General features: G+C 52.7%; 1 protein-coding gene across 2 annotated transcripts in view; it reads left to right on the top strand.

Annotated features, from left to right (window-relative positions):
• The window catches only part of SCARA5 (scavenger receptor class A member 5), a 43,559-nt gene extending 17,391 nt beyond the window's left edge, over positions 1 to 26,168 (top strand). For both annotated transcript variants that reach the window (XM_054063702.1, XM_054063701.1), the window contains exons 5-9: positions 5,817 to 5,897; positions 8,769 to 8,867; positions 17,807 to 17,854; positions 24,252 to 24,449; positions 25,923 to 26,168. In XM_054063702.1, coding sequence (XP_053919677.1) covers positions 5,817 to 5,897; positions 8,769 to 8,867; positions 17,807 to 17,854; positions 24,252 to 24,449; positions 25,923 to 26,059 — 563 coding nt within the window. In that variant the 3' untranslated portion in view covers positions 26,060 to 26,168. The remainder of the gene's footprint in view (positions 1 to 5,816; positions 5,898 to 8,768; positions 8,868 to 17,806; positions 17,855 to 24,251; positions 24,450 to 25,922) is intronic.
• Positions 26,169 to 26,697: the final 529 nt, after the last annotated feature.

The following is a 26,697-nucleotide window of genomic DNA, read 5'->3' as shown; positions in this document are numbered from 1 at the left end:
CAGACTGAGTGCAGCAGAGACAGTGGGGGTTGTCCTGCTTTGTACTGCGGTGATCAAGCAGAAGGCTGCCCACCAGCTTCCCTCAGTCATCATCAATCACTTCACTCGTTTTACCATACTCCATTTACTCCATTTTCCTCCTCCTGTCTTCTCCTTCTTTGCCAGCTTCAGCCCCTCCCAAATCAGAATAATTGAATCATGGAACAGTTTGAGTTGGAAGGAACCACTAAAGCCCATCCAATTCAACCCCCTTGCAGTGAGCAGGGACATCTTCAACCAAGTCAGGCTGCTTAGAGTCCCATCCAACCTGTCTTTGAATGTTTTCAGGGATGGGGCATCCACCGTTTCTCTGGGCAACCCATTCCAGTGTCTCACCACCCTCATCATGATGAGATAAACAACCCATCCCTGCTAACTCTTGACCATTGACCCCAGTTTAGCTGTTCTCCCTTTTTAGGTATTTATATGGTTGCCTTGGTAATTCCCTTCTCAGTTTGCTAAGCATCTCCTCCCTTTTCTTACTTATCTGCAAGGTCCAGCCATTTGTCACACCATTGTCTCATAAGCATAGCTCTAGCTGCCAGGGTTAACCATCTGGTTGGACATTTCTTCCTCTGATGTCAGGAATTCCAGCTGTTTCATATCTTACTATGTTGCTGCTGTGGGTTATCATAGAATCATGGAATGGTTTGGGTTGGAAGAGACCTTAAAACCCATCCAGTTTCACTCTCCCTGCCATGTGAAGGGACACCTCCCACTGGATCAGGTTGCTCACAGCCTCATCCAACTTGGCCCTTGAACACCTCCAGAAAAAACAGATGGGGAAAGTAGAGACTGATGCCAAGGCACTTGCTCCGTCTGTCCACCAAAGAGATGTGGTTTGAACTACAGCAGCTACATTGCCCCATCCAGACCAACCATCACCCTTGGTACCAGCAGCTCATTGGGGTCATTTCCCTGCTCCTTGGGGGACATTGGCTCCCAGTGCCTGGTTTGGAGCTGCTGTGACTACTCTGCCCCCACTGCTTTGAGGTTTTCATAGCTGCTCTCTCTTTCCCCAAATGAGGAGGACATCACCCTCTTTTGGATAAAGCTACCAAGGGAGGGGACTGTCATGGAGCCTGACATCCATGAACCATGTTACTCCAATTAACATGAGCAGAAAGCAAAACAAATCCCGTCCCAAACAGGCTGGCACCTGATTTATCAGCTGCTGCTCTGACACATTCCTGGCAGTCCCCATCTCCCTCTCTCTCCACCCCTCCTCCTTCCACACTTTCTGCCAGCAGTGATGAACTGTGGGGCTGGATAATTTTAGGATCCCTGTACCCAGCTAGCTTTACCCAGGCTCCAAAGTTCCTTCAGATGAATCTGCCATGGTCACCCTTGGATTCACACCAGCAGAGTCAGCCCTGGGAAATGCAGGGCTGCCTGCTTGGGGATGAGTTTTCCTTCCCTGAAGACCTTAGCTACCCCAAAGGTCTGGCTTTTGAGCCTGGTGATGGCAGCTTGGGGAGGTCCTCAGGCTTGTCTCCAGCAGCTGACCACGCCAAAAAGCTCACGTGTCTTGGAAAGGGCTTGGCCTCACAGCACAGAGAGGTTCTGGGTCTTAAATAACCATGTCACCAGGAGGGAGGATGCCCGGGATCCACCGCCTGCCTGGAGCTGCCTGTAGAGCTCGCTGGGTGGGATGTGCTGGCTCGCAGTAGGTCTGGCGGGGTGATTGCAATGGTCCCATCTGGCCATTAAATCTGTGCATGTCAAGAAAGTTCTTATCCTGATGGATTGGGAGGGTTTTTCTCCTCTGCTAATGTAGCAAGCAGCCCAGCCCTGTGCAGGCAGGAGGGTGAAGCAGGGGTGCATCTGGGCTGAGGTTCCTGAGTGCAAATCCCAAACACAGTGGGGTGGGGACCAGTTTGCATGGTGTCTGCAGTGCTCCTCATCCTCTCCCAACCACCCCTCCTAGTGTTCCTCCATCCTCCACTCCAGCTGCTCCCTGCGTCCCATCCCGACAGCTGTCCCATCTCTGCTCATGGAGCTGCCTGGATGTTCTGGTGGCTGATGGACCACAGGGCTTGCTACTAGGAATAGCTCTGGAGGATGAATGCCAAAGCCTAGGAGCCAGAAAACAGGATCAGCTCAAGGGTTTGTCCATCCCCAGCCCCTGATTTTAACCCCAGGCATTAAAGAAAGGTAATAAGGGATAAAATGTCTCTTCCCTGGCTCTGGTCTCCAAGCCTCAGGCTCTTATGGAGTAGAAGAGATTGTCTGTTGGCCATGGTCATCCTCCATGAAACCTAATCCTCTTCTTAGTCTGTCCATGCCCTTGACTTCCTGGATGTCCCAGGGCGTGGTTTTCTGAGATGGTAGAAGGGGTGATGAGAGAAGAGGAGAGGAGAGGAGATGAGACAGCGGGGCAGGGGCAGAGGGCTGCACTGTAGCAGCTGATTTTAGGTAGGAAGCTTCATCCCACTGAGAGGTGCCCTGAGCAGGCAGCTTCCACGTCCCTTCCAGGGTTAACAGAGCTGAGGTGGGGCCCTCGTGTGGGTTATTTCCCAGTGTGCCCATAAAATGCAGCAGATGGAAGCTGTCAGAGCTGCCCCTCTGCAGGGGACCTCAGCCAAGCTGTACTGGAGCCAAAGCGGAGGAAGCAAGACTTTTCATGTCAGCTCCAGTGCCATTCATGTGGGACCGCTTCCCTTCAGAGATGATGCTTGGGGCAAAGTCAAGAAGACAGAATGGGAGACCTTTCCCCAGTGGCTCCCACCACAGATGTTTCCAGAGTTGCTTTTAGTTTTACTTGTGGTAAGAGAGCATCTGTTTTGTTTAAGCAAGCGGCTTCCAGCAACCCAACCTTTGCTGTGCTGGGGTGCACCAAGGGAGAGAAGAACTTGACCCAAACTCAAGAGCATGGGTGGCTCGTGCAGAGTCTCCATGACTCATCCCGAGGGATGTAACTGCTGACAGAGGGTGGTGAGGCACTGGCAGAGGTCGCCCAGAGAGGTGGTCAATACCCCATCCCTGGGAACATTCAAGCGCAGCTTGGACAGGGCTCTGAGCAACCTGATCTGGTTGAAGTTGTCCCTGCTCACTGCAGGGGTTGGAGAGGATGGGCTTTAAAGGTCCTTTCCCACCCAAACTGTTCTGTGCTTCAATGATTTCATGGCTATTCTATGGGAATGAAAACGATTTCATCAGCCATCCCAGCACCTTCACACAGCACACAATTCACCTGACTCCTGCCCAATGTTCCCCTGTGGAGCAGCTCTTGAATGTTGCCAGATCTTCTCCGTCATGGATAATCCTGCCACTACCCAAGCAGGCAGAAACCCTGCTGCTCGTGGTTTCTCTTGTTCTACCCCAAAATGCTTCTTTATTGTACTCAGCTCTCTGGGGTGTCCATTGTTCTTTGCATCCTTTTTTTTTGCCAACCTAGAACAGGAGACATCCCCAGGGTCCATCCCCATGCATCATCTAGGGAAGAGGAAAGCCAGGGCAAGATAATGCAATATGAATGAGAAGCTCAACATAAGCCGGCAATGGGTGCCCACAGCCCAGAAAGCCAAACCGTGTCCTGTGCTGCATCCAAAGCAGTGGGACCAGTAGGGCCAGGGAGGGGATTCTTCCCCTCTGCTCTGCTCCGGTGGGAATTCACCTGGAGTCTTGTATCCAGCTCTGGAGTCCTCAGCACAGGAAGGATGTGGATTTGTTGGACTGAGTCCAGAGGAGGCCACAGATATGACCCAAGGGCTTGAACACCTCCCACCTGAGCACAGGCTGAGAGAGTTGGGGCTGATCAACCCAGAGAAGAGAAGGCTATGGGGAGACCTTAGGGCAACCTCCCAGTACTGAAAGGGGCTCCAGAAAAGCTGGGGAGGGGCTCTTGATCAGGGAGTGCAGACAAAGGATAAGAGGGAACGGTTTGAAGTGGAAAGAGAGGAGATTGAGATGAGATCATGGGCAGAAATGTTTTATTGTGAGGGCAGGGAAGCAGAGGCCCAGGTTTCCCAGAGAAGTGGTGGCTGCCCCATCCCTGGAGGTGTTCAAGGCCAGGTTGGATGGGGCTTGGAGCAACCTGATCCAGTGGAAGGTGTCTCTGCTCATGTCAGGGGGTTGGAACTGGGTGGGCTTTGAGGTTCCTTCTGACCCAAACCATTCCATGATTCTGTGATCATCTAGGGATGAGCAAAGCCAGGGCAATCCAAAGCATTATCTCCCCTTAGTCCTCTCCCAACCCCTGACCATCTCCAGCTCAACTGTTTCCTGTGCTTGCTGCCTTTCATTTGCTCAGGAATCCACTAATTTGCAGGTCCTAATTCCTTATTCATCAGGACTCCTAAGCATCCCCTCTCTTCCTCTCCTGATCTTCTTGCCTTACTACCACAGTTCCTGGCTGTTTGCTTTCCAAACAACTGTTGAGTTTATGGCTTTGGGGGTTTCTAGGAAAACAGTATTTAACATTTTCTAGTTATCACCCTGGCTTGGTGGGGACAAAGACCAAATGACCCCTCCAGGCCTCTTTCTGCCCTATTTTCTCTCATCCTATGAGTCATTTTTTTTATGTTCAAGTTCTTTCTTCCAATTTATTCAGCTCATGATTGTTTTCAGCTTTGCAGACTTGGTCCTTTGCAGACTGAGGAATAAAACTTTTGTGGTTGGGTTGGACTTTCTGCTCTCTCACAAGAGTTCACACCAAAAAGCAATCACTGATGGCTTGTTCCTGATGACATCAGCCATACAAATCCCCTTGTAAACGTTCATCTCAGCACTTCCAAAGTGGATTTCGTTTTCTCTTCTCTTTTTCTTAATGTTATTTCATGGGAAATGTCATGACTTTTGGTCAAAAAGAAATTCATAGGATCATGGAATCATTGAGGTTGGAAAAGACCTCTAAGATCATCCAGTGATCAGTCCAGCCCCACTGTGCCAACTGAACTATGTCCCCAAGTGCCACAGCAACATGGTTTTTGAACCCCTCTAGGGATGAGGACTTCACCACTGCTCTGGTCAGCCTCTACCAGGGCTTCACCACTCTCTCAGAAAAGAAATTGTTCCCAATATCCAATATAAATCTCCCCCGGTGCAACTTGAGGCCGTTTCCTCTCATCCTATCACTTGTTACTTAGGAGAAGAGACCAACACCCACCTCACTCCAACCTCCTTTCTGGGAGTTGCAGAGAGCGATGAGGTCTCCCCTCAGCCTCCTCTTCTCCACACTAAACAGCCTCAGGGCCCTCAGCCACTCCCAGAACCCCTGGGCTCCAGACCCTTGCCCAGCTCCGTTCCCCTTCTCCAGGCCTCCTTCAGCCCTTCAGTGTCTTTCTTGGAGTGAAGGGCCCAAGACTGAACCCAGGATTAAAGGTGCGGCCTCACCAGCACTGAGTGCAGGGGGATGATCCCTTCCTTACTCCTGCTGGCCACCCCATGGCTGATCCAAGCCAGGATGCTGTTGGCCTTCTTGGCCACCTGGGCCACTGCTGGCTCATGTTCAGACGCTGTTGACCACCACCAACAGGTTTTTTTCCACCAGGCATCTTTCCAGCCACAATTCCAGGAGGCTGGAATTTCCCAGAGAGTTCTGGTCAGGTGATAAGGCAGGATGTTCAAGGTGAAGTTTTCTGGCACATGAGATAGGTTGGTAGAGTGATGTTTGGCCTTTAAATCCACAGGTCACCCTTGTTTGCAGGCATCTGTATTTATTAGGGATCTCTGGACACTTGATAAATGATAACGATCAGTGAAGGGAGGGTGGCTGCATGCACTCATGAATCTGCTGCACCATTGATGGCCACACTCCAATACCTGCTGTATTTCAGGGCCACCAGGACCCAAAGGAGACCAAGGCATTGAAGGGATGGAGGGTGAACCTGGTCTTCCTGGACTACCTGGGTTGCAAGGTAAGGAACAACACATCCATGGTCCACATAACCCTGCAAGCCTTCACCCAAATCTATAGAACCAACAGGACACCTACTGGTGACTTCCTGGTCTGTCCCTTGGGACTAGGCTGCCCCTGCAGAAGTCCTGAAGAACAGGATGAACTTGCTTCCCCACCTGCTGCCAGACTGCCAGTCTTTAGGGGCAAAAAGTCTCTGTCATCTCCCACCTGGTCCCAGGACAACAAGAGCAAGGATCCATCACCTGCAGGTTGATGCCCCAGGCTTCTTTGACACAGACAGCAAGGACAGGTTTGTGCAGGATCTTGTTGCCATGATGTGCTCTCTAAAACCAAGCCCTCACAAGGCACCAGGGCTGGCCCCACTGCCTGCAGCATTCCTGGCAGCACAGGGGGACCCAGAACAGGGTCCTTCCAGCCTTGCAGAGGGCATTCAGCCACCAGCTGCAGCCCTGAGGCTCATAGGACATTTTGTCCAACATCAAGAATGCCATTCCCCATCCCCCACCCCCCTATTAATTCCAACCATTGTTTTTGAGAGAAATTCAATTAAAGGAGCAACAAAAGACACCCCCTCACCCTGAGAAACAGGACTTGGCTTGAGCTTATTTCTAGTTTTAAGCCAAACCTAGAAGTACTAGCTTTGCATCCAAGAGCTGGGGATGGCAGAGGGGTGATGGAGGATTCCTATTGGTGAGGACACTCTGTCCCCAAGAGGCTCTTTCCTACTGAGATGATAGGATCCATCCTGCCTGGGTCATGGGTCCTCTCTCTCCAAGTTGTCCAGACCTGGTTTTACTGCTGAAGACATGACCCACATAGGACTACCAGTGTCTGAGGAGGGCGGTTCAGCCCATCTGAGTTGCTGGTCCTCGGATGGGCATAAAACCTCATATTTTGGTAGAATCACAAAATCATGAAGGTTGCAAAAGCCCTCTAAGCTCATCCAGTCCAACCATCAGCCCAGCCCCACTGTGCCAACTGAACTATGTCCCTAAGTGCCACAGCAACATGGTTTTTGAACCCCTCTAGGGATGAGGACTCCACCACTGCCCTGGACAGCCTCTGCCAGGGCTTCACCACTCTTTCCGAAAAGAAATTGTTCCTAATATCCAGTCTAAACCTCCCCTGGCACAACTTGAGGCCATTTCCTCTCATCCTATCCCTTGTTACTTGGGAGGAGAGACCAGCACCCACTTCGCTCCAAACTCCTTTCTGGGAGCTGCAGAGGATGGTGAGGTCTCCCCTCAGCCTCCTCTTCTCCAGACTAAACAGCCCCAAGGCGCTCAGCCACTTCCAGAACCTCTGAGCCCCAGACTCTTCTCCAGCTCCACTCCTCTTCTCTAGCTCCCTGGTGGGCAACAGGACCAGCCAAGCTCAGCAGAGCCAGCTTGGAAATTCAGTCGCTTTCTGCAAGCCCTTCTCAGTGCTGGCTGTCCCTGCTCATTACACTGATGGTCATGTTTCTGTGCGTTGACAGATTCATGGCTGTTTTTCTTGGATGTAACAAGGATCAGAAATACGTTGTCTGGCTCCTTTCCTTTCTCCCTTTTATTTGTGTTTAAACAGCAAACCAAAACAAGCTCCAGAGGGTTCACCTTCAGGATGAGTTGCTGAAAGGGCCGTTATTTTTAGATCTTTCTCCATCTCGCTTTCTCTGGTGCTTTTCTGGATGTAGTGACAGCACCAGCCCTTTGGGTATGAGAAGGTCACGTCAAGGTGTAGTCAGGTGTTGTAAAGCATCCTTCCTAAATCCCCTCTCGCACAGCAAATCTACAACCCTGCCTCTGCTCCAGCTTCTCTACCCAAATCCATAGCCAGGTCCTGACATGCTGCAGCATCTCCCATGGAAGGGAAGCAAGATATTCACAGGACACAGCAATGAAAGAGTTAAGCCCCACATGTTGTCCACTGCAGTTGGTGCCCAAATTCCTCCTAGCAGTTCTTTTTTTTTTTTCCCTCTTAAACCAGAGGAAAATCTTGACTAAGTTTGGAAAAGCCCAGCCCAGGAGGGGTGGAAGGCACTGTGCCAAGAGTGTCCCTGCCCAGGGCAGGAGGGGTGAAACTGGGTGGGCTTTAAGGTCCCTCCCAACCCAAACCATTCGATGATTCTATGATAAGAGAATTCAAGGCTGCCTCAATGTGGGTAGGGAAAATGGGCAGCACTGTGCCCAGCAGGGCGCTGAGCTTGGGTGCTGGAGGAGATCCATCTGAATGGCTTCTTCTCCAGGATCTTCATATCTAGCCCAGGCTCAGGCTTAAGCTGAATTCCTGTTGAGCAGATCTGGTGGGACCACCCCCCAGTCCCACCAGAGGCCATCACCAGCACAGGAGTCTCTCCCTTCACCTCCTCTTGCTGGTGGACAGAGGCCACCCCTAGGGCTTGGATGTGTCCCCAGTGAAGGGACTTCAGCTCCCAAACCACAGCCCCCGTTTCCCACCTCCTGGAGGTCAGGGTTTCTCAGATGAGGGGGCTTCATCCAAACCCTTCTCCAAGAAATAGCAAACTCACCTGGTCAGCGTACACGGATGTAAGGGACCTGCAGCTCATGCTGGGCACCTAATGTCTCCTTGAGATCCCTGCTCCACCCCAGCTCTTCCTCTTTGGTCTACAACTTCGGACCTTAATCCCTAAGATGCTCAGAGCTGCATTAGCACCAGCCAGTTTCTGGGTTAAATCTACCCCGTATCCAGCAGCAGGTGCAGAAAGAGAGGATGGGTTGGACTCTCATGCATCTCCTGATGGTCCCCAGCTCCTGGCAAAGAACCAGAGGCTGACTGTCTGCTGGCAAGTAGGACAAGTGTGTGTACACATCTGGTTTGTGTGGATCTCTGCTGCAACAGGGTCATTTTGCCTTTGTCCACATTCCAGGGCTCCCCGGGGAGAGAGGACCACCAGGACCACGTGGCTTGAAAGGGGACCAAGGAGATCTTGGCCCACCAGGTCCAGTGGGGTTGCGAGGATTCAAAGGTATGGAAGGATCGGCCTCTGTGCACACTCCTGGCTGGGTCACAGGATCTGGATGGGCTTCTTGGGCAGCAGACTGGCTCTGGGATGAGGGGCAAAGATCCTGGGAGGACCATTGGGCTGAGACGCAAAGACGTCGGTCATAGATGTGAGAGTGGTCGGTTTCCTAGTTTGGTGTCCATCAGAAGCTCCTGTGGGGAGAGGAAATCTTGCTGGATTGGGAGCATGAACACGAACAACTTCTACACTGAGACCTTTCCAACCAAGGCACGGTGGTAAAGGCAGTCCAGGGATCGGAGAGAGAAGGGCAAACCAGTTGGATTTGTGCTGCTCCTGCACCAAGTACTCACCAGAGCCCCGTAAGGACCTCCTGGGCTGCCCTCCCACGCTTGGCTCCGGTGGGGTTTTAGGAACAGCCTTGTGTTTGTTTTCTAGTGACCTTTTCCGGCTCATTGTGGCTTTGTAGCCTCACCACACCCCAGCTAAGAGCAGGGAGAAGCTGTGGGTGTAGGAAGTGGCCATGCACCTACTTAGCAGGACAGATCTGTCTCAGGAGACCTTTTAATAGACGTTCCATGCTGCAACCTAAAACAGGATAGATAGTCCCAAAATACACCCTTTCTGCCACAAAATGCTTTGTGGGCAGAAGGGAGGCAGGAAGAGCCCAGCCCAAGGAAGCAGCACCTCCCTGGGAAGAGCCAAAGGCAGCCAAGGTGGTGTTCTTTCCTCAGATCATGCTTGTGGGTGATGTTGACCTGGGACATGGCCATGCTGGCCACCAGGAAGAATGCTGCTGGGTGCTACTTAGTATCATAGTCATAGAATCATGCAATTGTTGAGGTTGGAAAGCCCTCTAAGCTCATCCAGTCCAACTGTCAGCCCAACCCCACCATGCCAACTAAACCATGTACCCAAGTGCCACAGCCACGTGGGTTTTGAACCCCTCCAGGGCTGGGGATTCCACCACTGCCCTGGGCAGCCTCTGCCAGGGCTTCACCACTCTTTCAGAAAAGAAATTGTTCCCAATATCCAATCTAAACCTCCCCTGGCACAATCTGGGGCCATTTCCTCTCATCTTACCACCTTGTTACTTGCGAGAAGAGACCAACACCCACCTTGTTCCAACCTCCTTTCTGGGAGTTGCAGAGAGCCATGAGGTCTCCCCTCAGCCTCCTCTTCTCCAGGCTAAACAGCCCCATGGCTCTCAGCCACTCCCAGAAACCCTGGGCTCCAGACCTTCTCCAGCTCTGTTCCCCTTCTCCGGATGCACTCCAGCACCTCAATGTCTTTCTTGGAGTGAGGGGACCAAAACTGAACCCAGGATGGGTGGCCTCACCAGGGCCAAGTGCAGGGAGATGATCCCTTCCCTGCCTCTGCTGGCCACCCCATGGCTGATCCAAGCCAAGATGCTGTTGGCCACCTGGGCCACTGCTGGCTCATGTTCAGCTGCTGTCGACCAGGCCCTCGGGGCCTTTTCTTCTGGGCAGCTTCCCAGCCACTCTTCCCCAACCCTAGAGCACTGCATTGGGTAGTTGTGACCCAAGTGCAGGACCCAGCACTTGGCCTACTTCCATCACCCCATCCCATCCAACTGGAAGGCCAGAGTTTCTGGGCTGAAATAACTGGAACAAGTCTCCATTCTCTCACAAAGGCATAGGCTGCCAGAGGGGCACAGAGCCCTATGTGCTGCAAAAGTAGAGAAACCAGCATTTCGTGCTTGTCTTCCAGTGCTGTCTCTTGGGTTGCAATATCAGGTTGTAGGGATGGAGGACTTCATTTGAGCTGTGGGGTAAAAATGCCTGTCCTGATGCTGTGAGGGGTCAAACTAAGCCCTGGATACAGCTCTGGCCTTGCAAAAGCATGAGTACTGCAGGCACGGGTGCTAATGCAAGGGAGACATTCGCTCCGAGATGTTCCTGGCAGCACATCAAATGTCGTGGTCTGCCAACCAAAACCACAATGTGCTTCGGGACTGCGGTTTCCTTTCCTTCTCTGAAGCAGAGGAAAGTGGGCTTTTCTCACTGTCCAGTGCCAAAGACTCATTAGGAAATTGAATTATCCTATGGAGCCTGGGCCTGTTGAGTTGGGCTTCAGTAGAGAACCAAGCCCTGATACTAGACTTGTTCTGCAAAGCACATACACAGGAGGACGTGGTTCTTCCAGAAGGAGGAGGTTGATGGGCTCCTGCATCAAGTTTCCACCCTAAAACAGAGTTATTAATAGCTGTTCTGCTGGGTCAGTGCTGAGATGTGTTAACAGACCCTAGGAGCTTTCTGGAGACACAACACTGAGGATGATGACTTTCTCCAGTAATTACAGGCCCAGGAAGCTGGTGGAGACCACTCCCAGCACAGCTGCAGTATCCAGGGTAAAGCTACGGCCATACAGGAGTAGTAAGGCATCAACGCCCACCAGCTTGGTGACCCTTCCCCAAAGCCGGTCTCCATCTCAAGCCCTCTTGCCCAGGATGTTGAAGCACTTCTGCTCTTGGTTTTCAGGGGTGATGTGTTGGATGGCACACCAAAGGCAGCAATGGGTGTCAGCAGGTCTTTACCATGTGGTGCATTGCTTCTAGATATGATTCTTGTACAGACATAGAGTAATTCCTGTGTTTGAGGAGGCCTCTTGGCAAGAAGAAGGCTTACACATGTCCAGATGTGGCCTGGATGCACCCCCTTCCTTATACATTTCTTGGATGTGTGGTTGTTTTGGGGTAAGGATGACTCAGTAGTGGCAAAACCATAAGGTGTTCCCCTTAGAGGGGTGGACCACACCCAGGTCCGACCAGAACTCATCACTGGCACAAAGATCCCTCCATCCACCTCCCCTTGCTGGCTCATGTGGATGGAGGTCACCTCCAGGGCTTGGATGTGTCCTCTAAAAAGGGAACCCCAAACTACAGCCCCCCTCATCCCTCCTCTTGGAGGTCAAGGATGCTCAGATAAGGGCGTTTCATCCAACCCCTTCTCCAACAAATATCAAACCATGCTGGCAGCAAGCACTGAATTTCTATGGTTTATGGGATTCTCTGAGATTTATAGGAAACAGACACAGAGCCGGGCAACCTTCCAAACCCAGGCTTTAAGGAAAGGCCTGGTTTTGTGCAGCACTAGTCTTACACTTCTATAATGACTTTCTTTGGAGTGCAGGAGAGTTATTTGCTCTCCAGGAAATGCAGCCTGGATGTCCTGGATGGGGGAACATTTCACAGAATCATAGAATCGCTTAGTTGGAAAAGACCTTTGAGATCATTGAGTCTAACTGTACCTGTTCATTACTAAATCAGATATCTGAGCACCTCATCTCCCCGGCTTTTAAATCCCTCCAGGGATGGGGACTCCACCACTGCCCTGGGCAGCCCCTATTAGCGCCTCAAAACCCTGTTGGTGAAGAAATTGGTCCTGATGTCTAATCTGAACCTGCCCTGGTGCAACTTGAGGCCATTTCTTCTCATCCTATCGCCTGTCACTTCGGAGAAGAGACCAGCACCCACCTGGCTCCAACCTCCTTTCCAGGAGCTCCACAGAGCAATGAGGTCTCCCCTCAGCCTTTGTTTCTCCACATCAAACGGCCTCTGGACCCTCAGCTGCTCCCAGAACCCTTGGGCTCCAGACCCTTCCCCAGCTCTGTTCCCCTTCTCTGGATCCGCTCCAGCCCCTCAGGGTCCTTCTTGGAGTGAGGGGCCCAAAACTGAACCCAGGATTTGAGGTGCAGCTTCACCAGTGCCGAGTGCAGGGGGATGAACCCTTCCCTGCTCCTGCTGGCCACCCCATGGCTGATCCAAGCCAGGATGCTGTTGGCCTTGTTGCCTACCTGGGCCACTGCTGGCTCATGTTCAGCTGCTGTTGACCAGCACCTTCAGGTCCTTCCCCACTGGGCAGCTTTCCAGCCACTCTTCCCCAAGCCTGGAGCACTGCATTTGGGGTGTATGAGCCCCTCACCAAACATCTTACAGAGATGGTCTGACCTGGTTGAGGAACAGCTTCTCCTCTCCACAGCAGAACCTAGAGTAGTTTGCCTCATTGCTATTTTCACGTCCTTGATGTGTTTTCCCTCTAACTTACCCCAGTGGAGAATTACTTTCCTTGTTTCCGAATGGGGAAAAATTATGCTGGAAAGTGAGCGTACATCAGTCTTCATTGCTCTTCCATGGAGAATATTGTGCAGGGAACACAGTCAGGAGGAAACAGTAAATGAGCCAAGGTAGGGATCACTAATTGATAGATAAATTCAGGGCAGTAAGAGAAGTCCCCTTCCTGTACACCGTGTGCAGGCAAGAGAGAAGTTCTTGGCATGGGCCCAGAGAGTGGTGGTCAATGGAGTTAACTCCAGCTGGAGGCCAGTCACAAGTGGAGTTCCTCAGGGCTCAGTACTGGGTCCAGCTCTGTTCAATGTCTTTATCAATGACCTGGATGAAGGCATTGAGTGCACCCTCACCAAGTTTGCAGATGACACTAAGCTGGGAGGAAGTGTCGACCTGCTGGAGGGTAGGGAGGCTCTGCAAAGGGATCTGAACAGGCTGGACTGCTGGGCCGAGACCAATGGGATGAGGTTTAACAAGGCCAAATGCCGGGTCCTGCACTTGGGGCACAACAACCCTATGCAGCGCTACAGACTGGGGGAAGAATGGCTGGAGAGCTGCACAGAAGAGAAGGACCTGGGGGTGCTGGTTGACAGCCGACTGAACATGAGCCAGCAGTGTGCCCAGGTGGCCAAGAAGGCCAATGGCATCTTGGCTTGTATCAGAAATGGGGTCACCAGCAGGTCCAGGGAGGTTATTCTCCCTCTGTACTCGGCACTGGTGAGACCGCACCTCGAATACTGTGTTCAGTTCTGGGCCCCTCACCACAAGAAGGATGTTGAGGCTCTGGAGCATGTCCAGAGAAGAGCAACAAAGCTGGTGAGGGGGCTGGAGAACAAGTCTTATGAGGAGCGGCTGAGAGAGCTGGGGTTGTTTAGCCTTGAGAAGAGGAGGCTGAGGGGAGACCTTATTACTCTCTACAACTACCTGAAAGGAGGTTGTGGAGAGGAGGGAGCTGGCCTCTTCTCCCAAGTGACAGGGGACAGGACTAGAGGGAATGGCCTGAAGCTCCGTCAGGGGAGGTTCAGGTTGGATATCAGAAAAAAATTCTTCACAGTAAGAGTCATTGGGTACTGGAACAGGCTGCCCAGGGAGGTGGTCGAGTCGCCTTCCCTGGAGGTGTTTAAGGAACGGGTGGATGAAGTACTTAGGGACATGGTTTAGGGAGTGTTAGGAACGGTTGGACTCGATGATCCAATGGGTCCTTTCCAACCTTGTGATTCTGTGTGATTCTGTGATTCTGTGATTCTGTGATTCTGTGATGTTGCTGAAGGCAGAACACATTGGGCTGATGGTTGGACTTGATGATCTTAGAGGTTTTTTTCAACCTTAATGATTCTATATTTTTCTCTGTGACGATGGGGGTTTGGGAGCTTCTCCTGTGGTTTGCTCCAAGACCACAGTGCTCCTACTCACCCTGCAGATGTCCACCCTCCTCCAGTGATGTCCTCTACCACGACCTATTCAGGTTTTGTGCCCTGCTTCTCCCAGAAGCACCAATTTTTGGAGCAGAGGTAATACACAGGACCAGGACATCAGTGGGGATGAAACTTCTGCCATGGGAAAATCTGAGGGTCACTTGTCATGACATCTGTGCCAAAACTGCCTGTATAGTCCAGGAAAACCACTCTGAGCTGTGCTGATTCACCCGCAGCGGGAAACAGTCAAGCAAGACCTTGATGCTTGTTGAGTGACGACACCACTCATTGGGTGAAGGCACCAGGCAAGACCTCCTGGTAGGACCAGTAGTGATACCAGCAGAGGTCAAGGGGCTCTCCTGAACTCATGGCCTCTGTCTCAGCACTAAGGCTATCTCCTTTCCAGCTCCTGGGGACTCTGCCCCCAGATAGGGATGTTTTCCAGGTGCAAAAACTCAGGAAGCTGGGCTTGACCCCAGAGTGAAGTCAGCAAGCTGTGCCACTGAAGAGGTTGTCCTGCTCACAGGAGAGCTTCTGTGGAAGAAAGAGAGATGAGAAAAAGACAGAATAAGAAAAGTCTTCCAGGAGAGCAAGGAAATGAAAGGGCTTGGAGAACTGCATGGGAAAAGCCAAGGTGGATGGGGATGCAGAAGTGGTGAGATGTGTTTCAAAGCATCCTTGTGGATATGTTCACATCATCCATGAAGTGCTACTTTCTTTTGAAGGGCCTTTCTTTGATCAACCTGATCCAGTGGGAGGTGTCCCTGCCCATGGCAGGGGAGTTAGAACTGGATGGACTTTAAGGTCTCTCCCAATGCAAACCATCACAAGATTCTCTGATTTCCTCTGCCAGATGTATATGAAGCTAAAAAGCACCAACAGAATCCAACTCAGCCTAAACCAAACACAGCTGCACAACTTGAGGATGGGGAGAAGCAGCACACCCAGAGCAGTGCACTGTTGGTTAGACCCATCCCAAAGCCACATCAGCTGCAATGATGGGCTGTTCTCTGGAAATGCTTGGGATGGGACTGCGGCACAGCCCATTGCACCATCTCCTTCCCCATCCATAACTGTTTCCTGCACCTCAAGAGCCCCTGGGCTCATCTTTAACAGCTCAGCATTTTTAAGCTGAGCTCATCTACTGCTCTTTGGAAACCAGGCTGCACTCTGTTGGCTACTGACACCCAGGTTAGGGTTATTGACACACAGGTCAGGGCTCCCAGGTGAACAGCATCTGGACCTGAAGATGAGTTGGTGGGCATCTTGCTCTGCTTGTGCCAGGAGGCCCTGGTTTCCCTGGCAGCATTCCCAGCTGAGAGGTCTCACCACCGGCTTCACTGCCTTCTGTCAGCCTTGCCTCTTCATAGAATCATTGAATCGTGGGATGGTTTGTGCTGGAAAGGCCCTCAAAGCCCATCCAGTTCTAATTCTCCTGCCATGGGCAGGGACACCTCCCACTGGATCAGGGTGCTCAGAGCCCCATCCAAACCTGGCCTTAAACACCTCCAGGAACAGGACAGCGAGCACCTCTCTGGGCAACCTGTTCCTCTCGCAGCAGTGCAGCTGTTTCAATTTGGGCTGAATTTTTTTGCCTTGGTGTTTTTCTTAAGGGTTTTAACCATTTCTGATGGTTGAGGTCTCCCATCACTAGAGTATTTCCTTCCCTTGCAGCCTGGAGAAGAGAAGGCTGCTGGGAGACCTTGGAGCAACCTCCAGTAGTGAAACAGGCTCAAGGAAAGCTGGGCAGGGGCTCTTGATCAGGGAATGCAGGGATAGAACAAGGGGGAATGGTTTTCAGCTGAAAGAGGGGAGATTGAGATGAGATCTCAGGAAGAAATGTTTTCCTGGGAGGGTGATGAGGCCCTGGCCCAGGTTGCCCAGAGAAGTGGTGGCTGCTCCATCCCTGGAGGTGTTCAAGGCCAGGTTGGATGGGGCTTTGAGCAACCTGATCCAGTGGGAGGTGTCCCTGCCCATGGCAGGGGGTTGGAACTGGATGCGCTTAATGTCCCTTCCAACCCAAACCATTCTATCATTCTGTCTCCAGAGTCCCCTTTCCTCTGGGCTGGGGAAGGAAGGTGGTGGAGAGCATGAGCTTCTCCAATGTCGCAGTACCATCACGTGCTGGAGCGCGGCATCTCTGGCCTCTCTCCCTCTGCTTGGAGGGGGTTGTTGTCATCTGGATCCCATCAGTGGTCCAGGCTGCAGGCAGCTTTCCTCCATCTGACACAGCTGCAGCTGCCCAGGGGAGCAATCTTGCCTTCCCAGAGCCTCCAAGTTAAAGGGCAAGAATTTCCTGCACGCTATATTTTTTTCCCTATTTTATTGTTTTCTTTTATAAGTCATTTCTGAGTGTGTGTGTATTGTTTGTTCTTATACGGAGACGAAAGATGAGGCTATGTCGAAGTTGGGAGGTGTTGCAAGGCTGGGGCTCACCCAGAGAATCGCTGGCTGCCCCTTCCCTCTGCAGCCCTGGGGCAAAGCCGGGACCAGCAAAGCTGAGCCCATGGCGCCACTCAGGATGGTGTTTTCAGTGGTGGAAAACGCAGCTGCTGCCTGCCAGGAGCAATGCTGGAGCATGGGCATGGGTTAAGGGAGGTGGTGGGATGCAGGCAGAGGCAGCTTACGCTCACCAGCCGCAGGGAAAGCCAAGCCATGACACAGATAATTATTGAGCTCATTAATTTCACATGGAAATCGGAGAGACAGTTTATCCAGCTGGGCTGAGCCCCCAGCATCGTTCCTTCTCGATGGATGTGGGGTTTGGTTTCAGCAAATCTCATAAGGAGGTACCAGCTGGGTGTAGGAAGGGGCAATGCTGCATCAAGGCTGTGGGAAACCACAGCTCTGCCCCTCACTGCTGCAAAATGAAGCCTTTTTAGACGTAAATAGTCTGGGTTTCACCCCAAATTCAAGGGTTGCTTGACTTTATCCTGCTCCACTGCTGCCCAGCAGCCGGGGTTTGGAGTGGGGATTGACAGAGGGGCTGGGATGGTTTGAGGGACGCCAGCCCTCCATCCTCTCTGCTACAGGAGAGGGATCTAAAGAAGGATTTCTGGGGGAGTTTCCATCCTTACCACAACCCCAAACCTCCCACCGAGGGAGTACCCAGATGCAGAGGGAAAGAGCAACTTTGGGAATGAAATACAAACACACAGAGCTGGGAAAGCAGCTCACCCCATGTGGGATAAACCCTGCATGAAGCGTGTTTTCCCAGGGTTGTGTGGTTTTGCATCCCAGGAGAAGCTGGGGCAGCAAGAAGGCAGGTCCTATCGCTATGCTGCATGGCTAGAGGGTCAGGAAAGGAGCCAACAAGTCATGTGCTGCTTCGTGCCTCAGTTTCCCCAAACCCATAAAGCTCTCCAAGAGATACAGGCATTCCCTAGAAGCAGGATATGCAGTAAAAAATGGATTTTTATGCCTTATGCCCTTTCTTTTCTCAGGTGACCGAGGCCCAAAGGGAGAGAAGGGGGACCGAGGTGGTGGCATGGGTAAGTGCTCAGTCATGGTCATCTTTCTGGTGCTCCAGGCAAGGTTTCAGTGGTGTTTGGGATTTAGGAGCTGGTAGAAGAAATGTCTTCTGCAAAGCAGACAGGAAAGCAGCAGTCGGCGTCGGGACAATGCTGCCAAGCCCCATGCTTGGGGACATCAGCATCCTTGGGGTATCCTTACTTCCTCCCTGGGCAAGGAAGGAGGAGCTGGAATGGCAGGGAGGTGGGAGAGATGTTGGCAGCGTGCAAGGACCAAAGATGCTCAAGGAAAGCGGTTGTGATATTAAGGCAGAGCCAAGAAATGGGAAGCACCTTGTTCTGCAGCCCCTGGAGCCCTCAGCGTGCTGAGACCCCAGCCAGGCTGGGGGAGCTGGATTGAAGATGCCTGAAGCCAGCTGGAGATTTCACTCCTGCTTCTTCCTGGGGAACAAATAGGACCAAGCTCAGGGCTGAGCTCATCCACCTGCACAGGCATTTGCTGGCACCATCACCAACCCAGCAACAGCCCAGAACTGTCAGAGAAAGAAATGAAGGGCTGGAAGGATACATTTCTCCCACCCATCGCCCCATGGCAGGATTTGCCTTAGGAAGCAGTTTTCCATCACTTCAAGATGGAAGCAACTGTTTGGATGAAGGCACCTGGGCCACACTCTACTGCCAACCTCAGCCGTGTCCAGCAGCGCTGCTGCTGCTTTGAGATTTCCTCTGGGGCCAAGATCAATATGTGCCCACCAGTCCCTCATGTTGGTCTTCTGGGCCAAAAAAATGCCAGGGACCACGCCCAGGGCCGGATCCTGCCCATCCTTTGTTGTGCTATGGCTATGCAGTGTAGGGATCTCATCCCTGAGACCCCTGGAGATGCTGATGGTTTCCTCCAGACTTTGGACATGCCCCCTGCCTGTTCAGGGACATCTCTCCTGCCTCCCTGGAGACATCCTTCCTGCTTTCCCAAGGATATCCTTCCCAGGGGACATCTCTCCAACCTCCCTGAGGTCATCCCTTCCTGAGGGCATCTCCCCTCTCTCTCCAGAAACATGCTTCCTGCCTCCCTGAGGTCAACCTTCTCAGGGAACATCCCTCCTGACACCAAAAGGACAACCATTCTGCCTGAGGACATCCCTCCTGCCTCCTTGGGTTCATCCCTCATCCCTCCTTGAGGACATTCCTCCTGCCATGCCAGGGACGTCCCCCCATGCCTTAGGTACCTGGGTCCTGGCTGCCAGCCACCATAATGCCCAAACAGTGCCAAGCAATGCAGGCAGGGTTAGAAGAGGAGCAGCAGCTGGGGAGCAAGGAGCACCATGGTGGGATGCACCAGCATCCCAGAAAGGACTGAGGACCCCAGTCTCCTCCATCTTCTGCTCAGTAGACAAATGCAGCTGGTTCCCATCCACAAAGTACAAACGTGGCCTATATCACTACTTCTTTTCCTGGGATAGATGTACCCCACATCTCATCCTTGGAAACATGATGTTTGCATCCATATTCCCAAATCAAAGGGACGAGAGCAAGAGCAGCAGGAGAGAGAGGTGAGAAGAGCAAGGAACAGGGGGCAGATGGTCTCCATTACCAGAGGGGGGAGATGATATCTTGGCCCAGCTGCAAAGAATCTGGCTCTTGTTTTCTCAGCCACCAGGGACAATTTCTCCTCTTTAGCCTTTCCGTTCTTGTTTATCTTTTTTGAGAGGCTGGGCAGGGGCTAGATCAAGGGGTTCAGAAGGAACTGCTGCAGCAAAAACAAGCGCACACACACAAAATTAAGAAGAAATGATGCTTTGGGGGCTTATTGGATCTGTTGGAAAGGGAAGGGGCCAAGGAGCTGCTTCAAGATGGACAAGGCCAGGTCATTCCACAAGCAGGAAGCATGGCTGTGATGCTCCAATGCTGCTCTGGAGCTGCAGCCCAGGAAGGTCTGATCCTGGCCAAGCTTCTGTAGCACAAGGAAGCAGAAAATCCGCTTTGGACCTGGTGCATCTCCCAAAGGCTCCTCCAGCTCCTTAAGGCGAGGACCTGAGTGCAGTCCCTACTCCAGCTGCAGCTTTTGGAGAGTCCTCAGGGCCCATGGGCACCAAAACAGCCCCAGGCTGGGCTGGGCTGGGTTGGGTTGGGTTGGGCTGGGCTGGGATGAGCCAGGCTGGGATGAGACAGGCTAGGCTGAGATGAGCTGGGTTGGGATGACCTAGGCTGCAGGGCCATTACAAGCAGCCAGCACTGGTTTGGGAGGAGACTTATGGGTTTTATTAGCCCTCTAAGCAAGGCTTGCTAGAGGCTAAGTGGAAAGGCTGTGTCCAGGACTCACGTGGCTGAGCTCTACAGCTTTATTAGCAGCCCTTACCCTGCTGATTAATGAGAACATCCTTGTGGTGCCTGGATCCATGCCCTGATTGCACATCTCTTCCCTGCCTTGTGAAACCAGTCATCATTTTCCAGCACGCAAAGGCTCTGATAAGCATCCAGCAAAGAGCCAGGGTGAGGACAGACTCACAAGAGGGAGAAATGAGGATGGTGGGATGAGCAGCTGACTTGGGTTGGAGACATAGAGCTGGTCCTGGACAGGGTGATCAACCAGCTGATGTTGGATGTAGGGGGCTGGTCCCGGACTGTCAGTCACCTGCCTGTTCTCCCTTCAGGAATGCTGGTGGCTTTGGAGGCAGAGATAGATGGTTTAATGGAGAGGATTATCCCAGCCAGTGGGCTCCATGCCCCATGTAGCTGTCTATATGGAGGATCTCTTGCCCTGTGATGCTCGAGTGCAAGAGGGACAATGGTCCCAAAGCCACAGCATTCCTTGGTGCCAGAAGAGCAGGCAGGCAAGGGGACCTTCTCCCAGGTGCTGCAATGCTGGTGATCAGAGTCACTGAACACGTGGAGTTGTGAAGCCACACCACGTGGCTTGCCACCTCAGCCTGAGTAGTGGAGGAGAAGTGCTAGACCCTGGGTTCCCTGGCTGCGTTCCGCCCTCTGTTTGCTTACCTGGAGCAGGGAGGTTGGGCTGGATCCCTAGCAGGGGACAAGCTGTTGGACCCAGCATAAGCTTGGCTTAACATCCACAGCTCCAGTGCACATGTTTTACTTGGAAGAGTGCCTTCCTCCAGCCCACAGACACCATCTCTGGTGCAAAGCTACATGACATCCCATAGAATCACTGCACGGTTTGGGCTGGAAGGGACCTCAAAGTCCATCCAGTTCCAAACCTCTGCCATGGGCAGGGACACCTCCCACTGGATCAGGTTGCTCAAAGCGCCATCCAACCTGGCCTTGATCACCTCCAGGGATGGGGCAGCCACCTCTGGACAACCTAAGCCAGTGCTTAAAGCCTTCCTGTGCAGTACAGGGAACCTGAACCTGCTGATCCCACAGCTTTATCCCAACTATGATGTCTATGGAATGGGATACTCTTGTTTTTCAGGTTTGGGTCACTGCCCCTGTCCACTTCCCCTGCAGGTGGATCAGATAGCTCCGAGCTCCATCCCACCTGGCCTGCAGGGATGGGGCAGCCACCACTTCTCTGGGCAACTTGTTCCACCCCAGAGAGCAAGCATGTTTCATTAGCAGGGCTGGCTGAAGATGACAGCCAGGAGCATCCCAGAATAGCCTGCTGAGGTCTGATGCCACCACTCTGGGTCCATGGCAGGCCTGTACAAAATCCCAGTGAGATGGTTCAGGGACAGCACAAGATGTTTCCTGGCTTCTCTGTGATCCCGAAGCTCTGCTCAGATCCAGGAAAACATGCTCAGGGTTTCCAGAGTCTGACCCCAAGTGGGCCCTGGAAGTGGGAGGTCAGCAGGCCCAAGGCCAAGCAAGGGCTATGGTTTCTGGAAGTCATCGGAAGAGGTGGCCCTGCTCCCATTGGGAACAAGCCAGGGAAAACCCAGAGTCTGAAACATGAAAATAACAACTTTGGGGCAGGTCCCAGACTGCTGGCAGAGCCAAAACCCATTGCATCTCTGTGCAGCAGAACCCAAACGCTGCTCCAGTCTCTAAATGTCCCGTTAACCCTGTACCTCCCAACTCCAATTGGAACCATGCTTTGCCTGCCTTGGCCAACCTCATGGACACCAGCTTGGTTGGCCAAGGTGCCTGAGGTGCCAAGGTGCCTAAAGGTACCCCATGCAATGCTACAGGCTTGGAGAGAGGTGGGTGGAGAGCTGCCTGGAAGACAGGAACCTGGGGGCATTGATTGATAGTCATCTGAACGTGAGCCAGCAGTGGCCCAGGTGGGCAGGAAGGCCAACAGCATCCTGGCTTGGATCAGCCATGGTATGGCCAGCAGGAGCAAGGAAGGGATCGTCCCTCTGCACTCAGCACCAGTGAGGGCGCACCTCGAATCAATCCTGGGTTCAGTTCTGGACCCCTCACTCCAAGAAGGACATTGAGGGGCTGGAGCACTTGCAGAAAAGAGGAATGGAGCTGGGGAAGGGTTGATGTGCGAAAGCAGACAAGGCAGGCTGGGAGTGTTCATTACAGCTTGGCGTTGTTCGCCTTGCAGACCTTGGAAGTTGATAATGAAGGAGCCAGCTAGCAGACTCCGCAAAACAGGGTCTGGAGCCCAGGGGTTCTGGGAGTGTCTGAGGTCCCTGGCGCTGTTTAGTCTGGAGAAGAGGAGGCTGAGGGGAGACCTCATCGATCTCTACAACTACCTAAAAGGAGGTTGTAGCCAGGTGGGTGTTAGTCTCTTCTCCTTGGTTGCCAGTGACAGGACAGGGGGAAATGGCCTCAAGGTGCACCAGGGGGAGATTTAGGTTGAATTTGAGGAGGAATTTCTTCACTGAAAGGGTTGTTGAGCATTGGAAGAGACTGCCCAGGGTGCTGGTTGAGTTACCATCCCTGGAGGTGTTTAATAGAAGAGTAGATGTTGTACTTGGGGACATGGTCAAGTGGTGGTTGTAGCAGGCCTGGATGAATGGTTGGACTCGATGATCTTAATGGTGTTTTCGAACCAAAACAATTCCGTGATTCTGTAAAGAAACCTCAGCTGACCACAGCTGCCTGCGACATCCCACCACCACAAGTTAAAGCAGGACCACTGTCAGATTTTACCCAGCTCTTCATAGTTCCCTCTGCAATGGTCACCTCTTGGCATGGAGACCTTTCAACGTTATCCTTGAGAAGATGCTGTGGTCCGTGTACCAGGAAAATCATAGCAGACAAGAAGGTTTTCTTCCCTTTTATGTTGCCTGGACTTCTGTAGCGGCTGTGGTTGTGGTGGTGGTGGTGGCATGGAAGCAGATCACAGCCCCGTAACCCCTTTTCCATCAGGCACCAGCCTTGAGCATGGAGGATGAGCTGCAGAGTTGATGGTGATCAAGGAGGACACTGATTTGCCTAGAAATGCTTCATGGAGCAATCCAAACCCCATTCATCTTTGAACGGGAGAAGAAACATCATCATATATTTCCAATGGGAATGTGTGTTTTGATAGGGAAACAAACCCCACACACCCTGGCTTTGAGAAAATCTCTCCAAGCAGCTGCAATTCAACCTTGTTTGGTGGAGCCCAGCTCCATCTATGGCTGCTGTCCCAGCCCACAGTGAGTCATGGAGCAAGCCCAGCTGCCTGATGGTGATCTTCTCAGTTTAAACCCTTTCTCATCCTAAATAATGGGATTTGTGTTGAGTTCCTTTGCTGGGTTGCCTTGGCTGGGGGTGGAGGAACAACCCTTGCAGTGTGGCTTTGGAGCTGAGCTCCTTAGTCATTCCCCTGTCAGATAAACCACCACCACTCCATGCTTCTCCCTGGCTGAAGGATGAAGGCAACCATGCTGAGTGATGATGGGGGAGGGAGGCTGAGCAGCCACAGAAAGGCAACCAGGAGTGGAAGGAGCAAAGCTACAGTAGGGAGGTCCTCCCACTCCAGTTTGGCATTTCAGACTGACATGAGCCTCACTGTCGCCTCAAACATGAAGTCAGGATCCACCTGGGCAGCACGGACTTGACCTGGGGTCCTGTTTCCAAGCTGGAAGAGCCTTTTGGTCACCTGAGATTCTGTTTTGGAAACTATTAGTGCCCCAGTTTTGCTGGCATCCTGCTCCTCCTGCATGGTTGTTGAGATCTCTCTTCTCATCACAAGGCTGAACTGTCTCCATTTGGTCTCACCTTCATGGTTCAGGACTGCTCCTCACTTGGTACCTGCCCTCCCTGTAGCACTTTGAGGCTGCAAACAGGTTTCTCGTCTTCGCATGGCCATTGCAAGGCTCAGCCTCTTCCAGCAAAACCCTGGATTCGATGGGACCTCTCCAGCAGCCAGTGGTGGTGGTATGTCTTCAGGTCACCTGGAAGTCCATCATCCAGTGCTTTCTGCAGCCATGGGCACTATGGGGAGTTGGTACAAAGCAGGCAAGGGGAAGCACTTGGAGATGCAACCATGCCCCATCTGACCTCCCCTCTTTCTTTCCAGCAACAACCACCGAGGAGGGGATGATTCGGCTGGTGAATGGCTCTGGCTCCCATGAGGGACGGGTGGAGGTCTTCTACGACCGGCGTTGGGGCACAGTGTGCGATGATGGCTGGGACAAGAAGGATGGAGACGTGGTGTGCAGGATGCTGGGCTTCCGAGGCGCCGAGGAAGTGTATCGCATGGCCCGCTTTGGCCAAGGTAAGACCATTCCCCCTCTACTTCCACCTCACCTGGCATCAATACAAGAGAGCTGGCTCCACCCCTGAAAACATTCAAGGCCAGGTTGAATTGGGTTTCGAGCAACCTGATCTGGTTGGAGATGTCCCTGATCACTGCAGGGGGGTTGGACTGGATGACCTTCATGGTCCCTTCCAACTCAAACTATTCTACGATACCTGGAGTCGAGCCATAAATAAACCAGAGACCTCCCAGAACTAAGCCTGGATGTCCTCCCATGAGAAGAAGATGGGCTGTGGTGGCCTGAGAAGCTTCAGTCTGGCTGGACATCGGTTTATTCAGCCCTGGGTGTCTGCAAATATTTTGGCATCAGCTTACGGGCCGGCGTGCGAGCACATCACTGGCGGTGGCCCAAGTGGCTCATCCCTCCACTCTGGCTCCCTCTGTGCACACGCTGACTCAGCACTGCAGAACCATTCCCGGGTCTTGTTGTTTTTGAACGAAAGCTTTGGGTTCTTCAGCCGGACGTGGCTTTGGAGATTGATTTTCTCTTTAGACTTAAGAAAAGGAAAAGCTTTTAAAAACAGAGGGAAAATGTCAGGAACGCTTTGGCAAGCAGAGGGATGGCCTTTGGCCCCAAACCGTTGGGTTGGGGTGTTTCTACCCAGACCACTTCCCTTTCCACATAGGGTTTTTAACCCTTTGAGCTACCTGCTCTCCAGCTACTTGGGGCTACCAAGGAGGTGATGGATCCCAAAAGCAGGCAGCCACTATGGCCATCATCTAGCCACGACCTTGCCAGTTGGCCAGACTCACTCTGAGTGCAGCTAGATGCCTGCAAGAGTTGGTATCCTTCACAATAGCCTGGGAAGATGCCAGAGCTTGTTTTGCCACCATTGTCTTGGCTACCCGCAGCCAGGTTTCTTCCCCCTGTCTCCCACCTGGTCCTCTACCACCCTTTGAAGCTGGTGCAGCTGCTCGGGATCCTCGCACGCTGTCATCCAGAGCCTGTGTTAGGGCACAGGCTTGGCTTGGGTTGTCCTAACTGGGAAGAACTGTTCCTCCTCTAGTGTGAGGTGTCCCTACCCAGGGCAGGGCAGTTGGAACTGGATGATTTTTAAGGTCCCTTCCAACCCAACTCATTCTATGATTCTCCTCCCATGATTGCCTCGGCACCAAAATGCACCTGCCCAGCAGAGACACAGCCCTAAGGGTCCTGCCACACCACAGTGCCACCTTCTGTCACTCTTGATACGTCAGGAGGACGCCATTGATGCCAGGGCAGTGGTGGAGTCCCCATCCCTGGGGGGGTTCCAAACATATGTGGCCACGGCACTTGCGGACATGGTTTAGCAGTCACAGTGGGGTTGGGCTGATGGTTGGACTGGATAGTCTTAGAAGTCTTTTCCAACCTTAATGGGTCTATGAAGTGTCAATGTTGGTGCTGATGCTGATGCCAGTGTGACGGTGCTCACCAGGTCCCTGTTTTTGCAGGCACCGGGAGGATCTGGATGGACGACGTCTCCTGCAAGGGGACAGAGGAGAGCCTTCTGCACTGCAGCTTCTCCAGCTGGGGCAAGACCAACTGCGGCCATGCTGAGGATGCCGGTGTCAAATGCCTGACACCATGACGGGGTGGGGGACACCTCCAGTTTGGCTACAGGGTGTCGGTGAGGGGGCTCGGGCCACCCAACGGATCTCACCTGGGCTTCCTGAAATTGTTTTATTATTAGAGAAATAAAAGGCTTTTTATTATTCTCTACCGTTCTGGCACAGCCATGATCGGGGAAGGGGGGAAGAGGGGGATCGAAGAGCGATGGGGATTTGAGGGTGTCCAGGGGGGACAGCTCAGCCCTGGTTTGAGAAGCACGCTGGGACTCACCCACAGAGACACTCTGCCACCAGGGTGTGGGTACCCCCCCCCACCACCCCGAGACACCCCACAAGGGCTTGGGATCCTCCCAGAAGACTTGGGGACCCCATGCAGCCCCTCCCAAAGACTAGAGGACTCCATGCAGCCCACAGAAAACTCTTGGGACCCCATGGAGCCCCCCTAGAAGACTTGGAACCCTATGCAGCCCAAAAAAAGCCTTGGGTACACCATGGAGCCGCCCCAGAAGACTTGGAACGCCATGGAGCCCCCCCAAAGCCTTGGGGACACTATGAAGCCCCAAAAAATCGTTGAGGGCACCATGGAGCCCCCCAAAAGCCTTGGGAACACCATGGAGCCCTCCTAGAAGACTTGGCACACCATGAGCTCCCTTCAAAA

The sequence above is a fragment of the Cuculus canorus genome, chromosome 3 (assembly GCF_017976375.1).
Source record: "Cuculus canorus isolate bCucCan1 chromosome 3, bCucCan1.pri, whole genome shotgun sequence".
Classification (NCBI taxonomy): Eukaryota; Metazoa; Chordata; class Aves; order Cuculiformes; family Cuculidae; genus Cuculus; species Cuculus canorus.
This window is presented reverse-complemented; position numbering and strand designations above follow the sequence as displayed.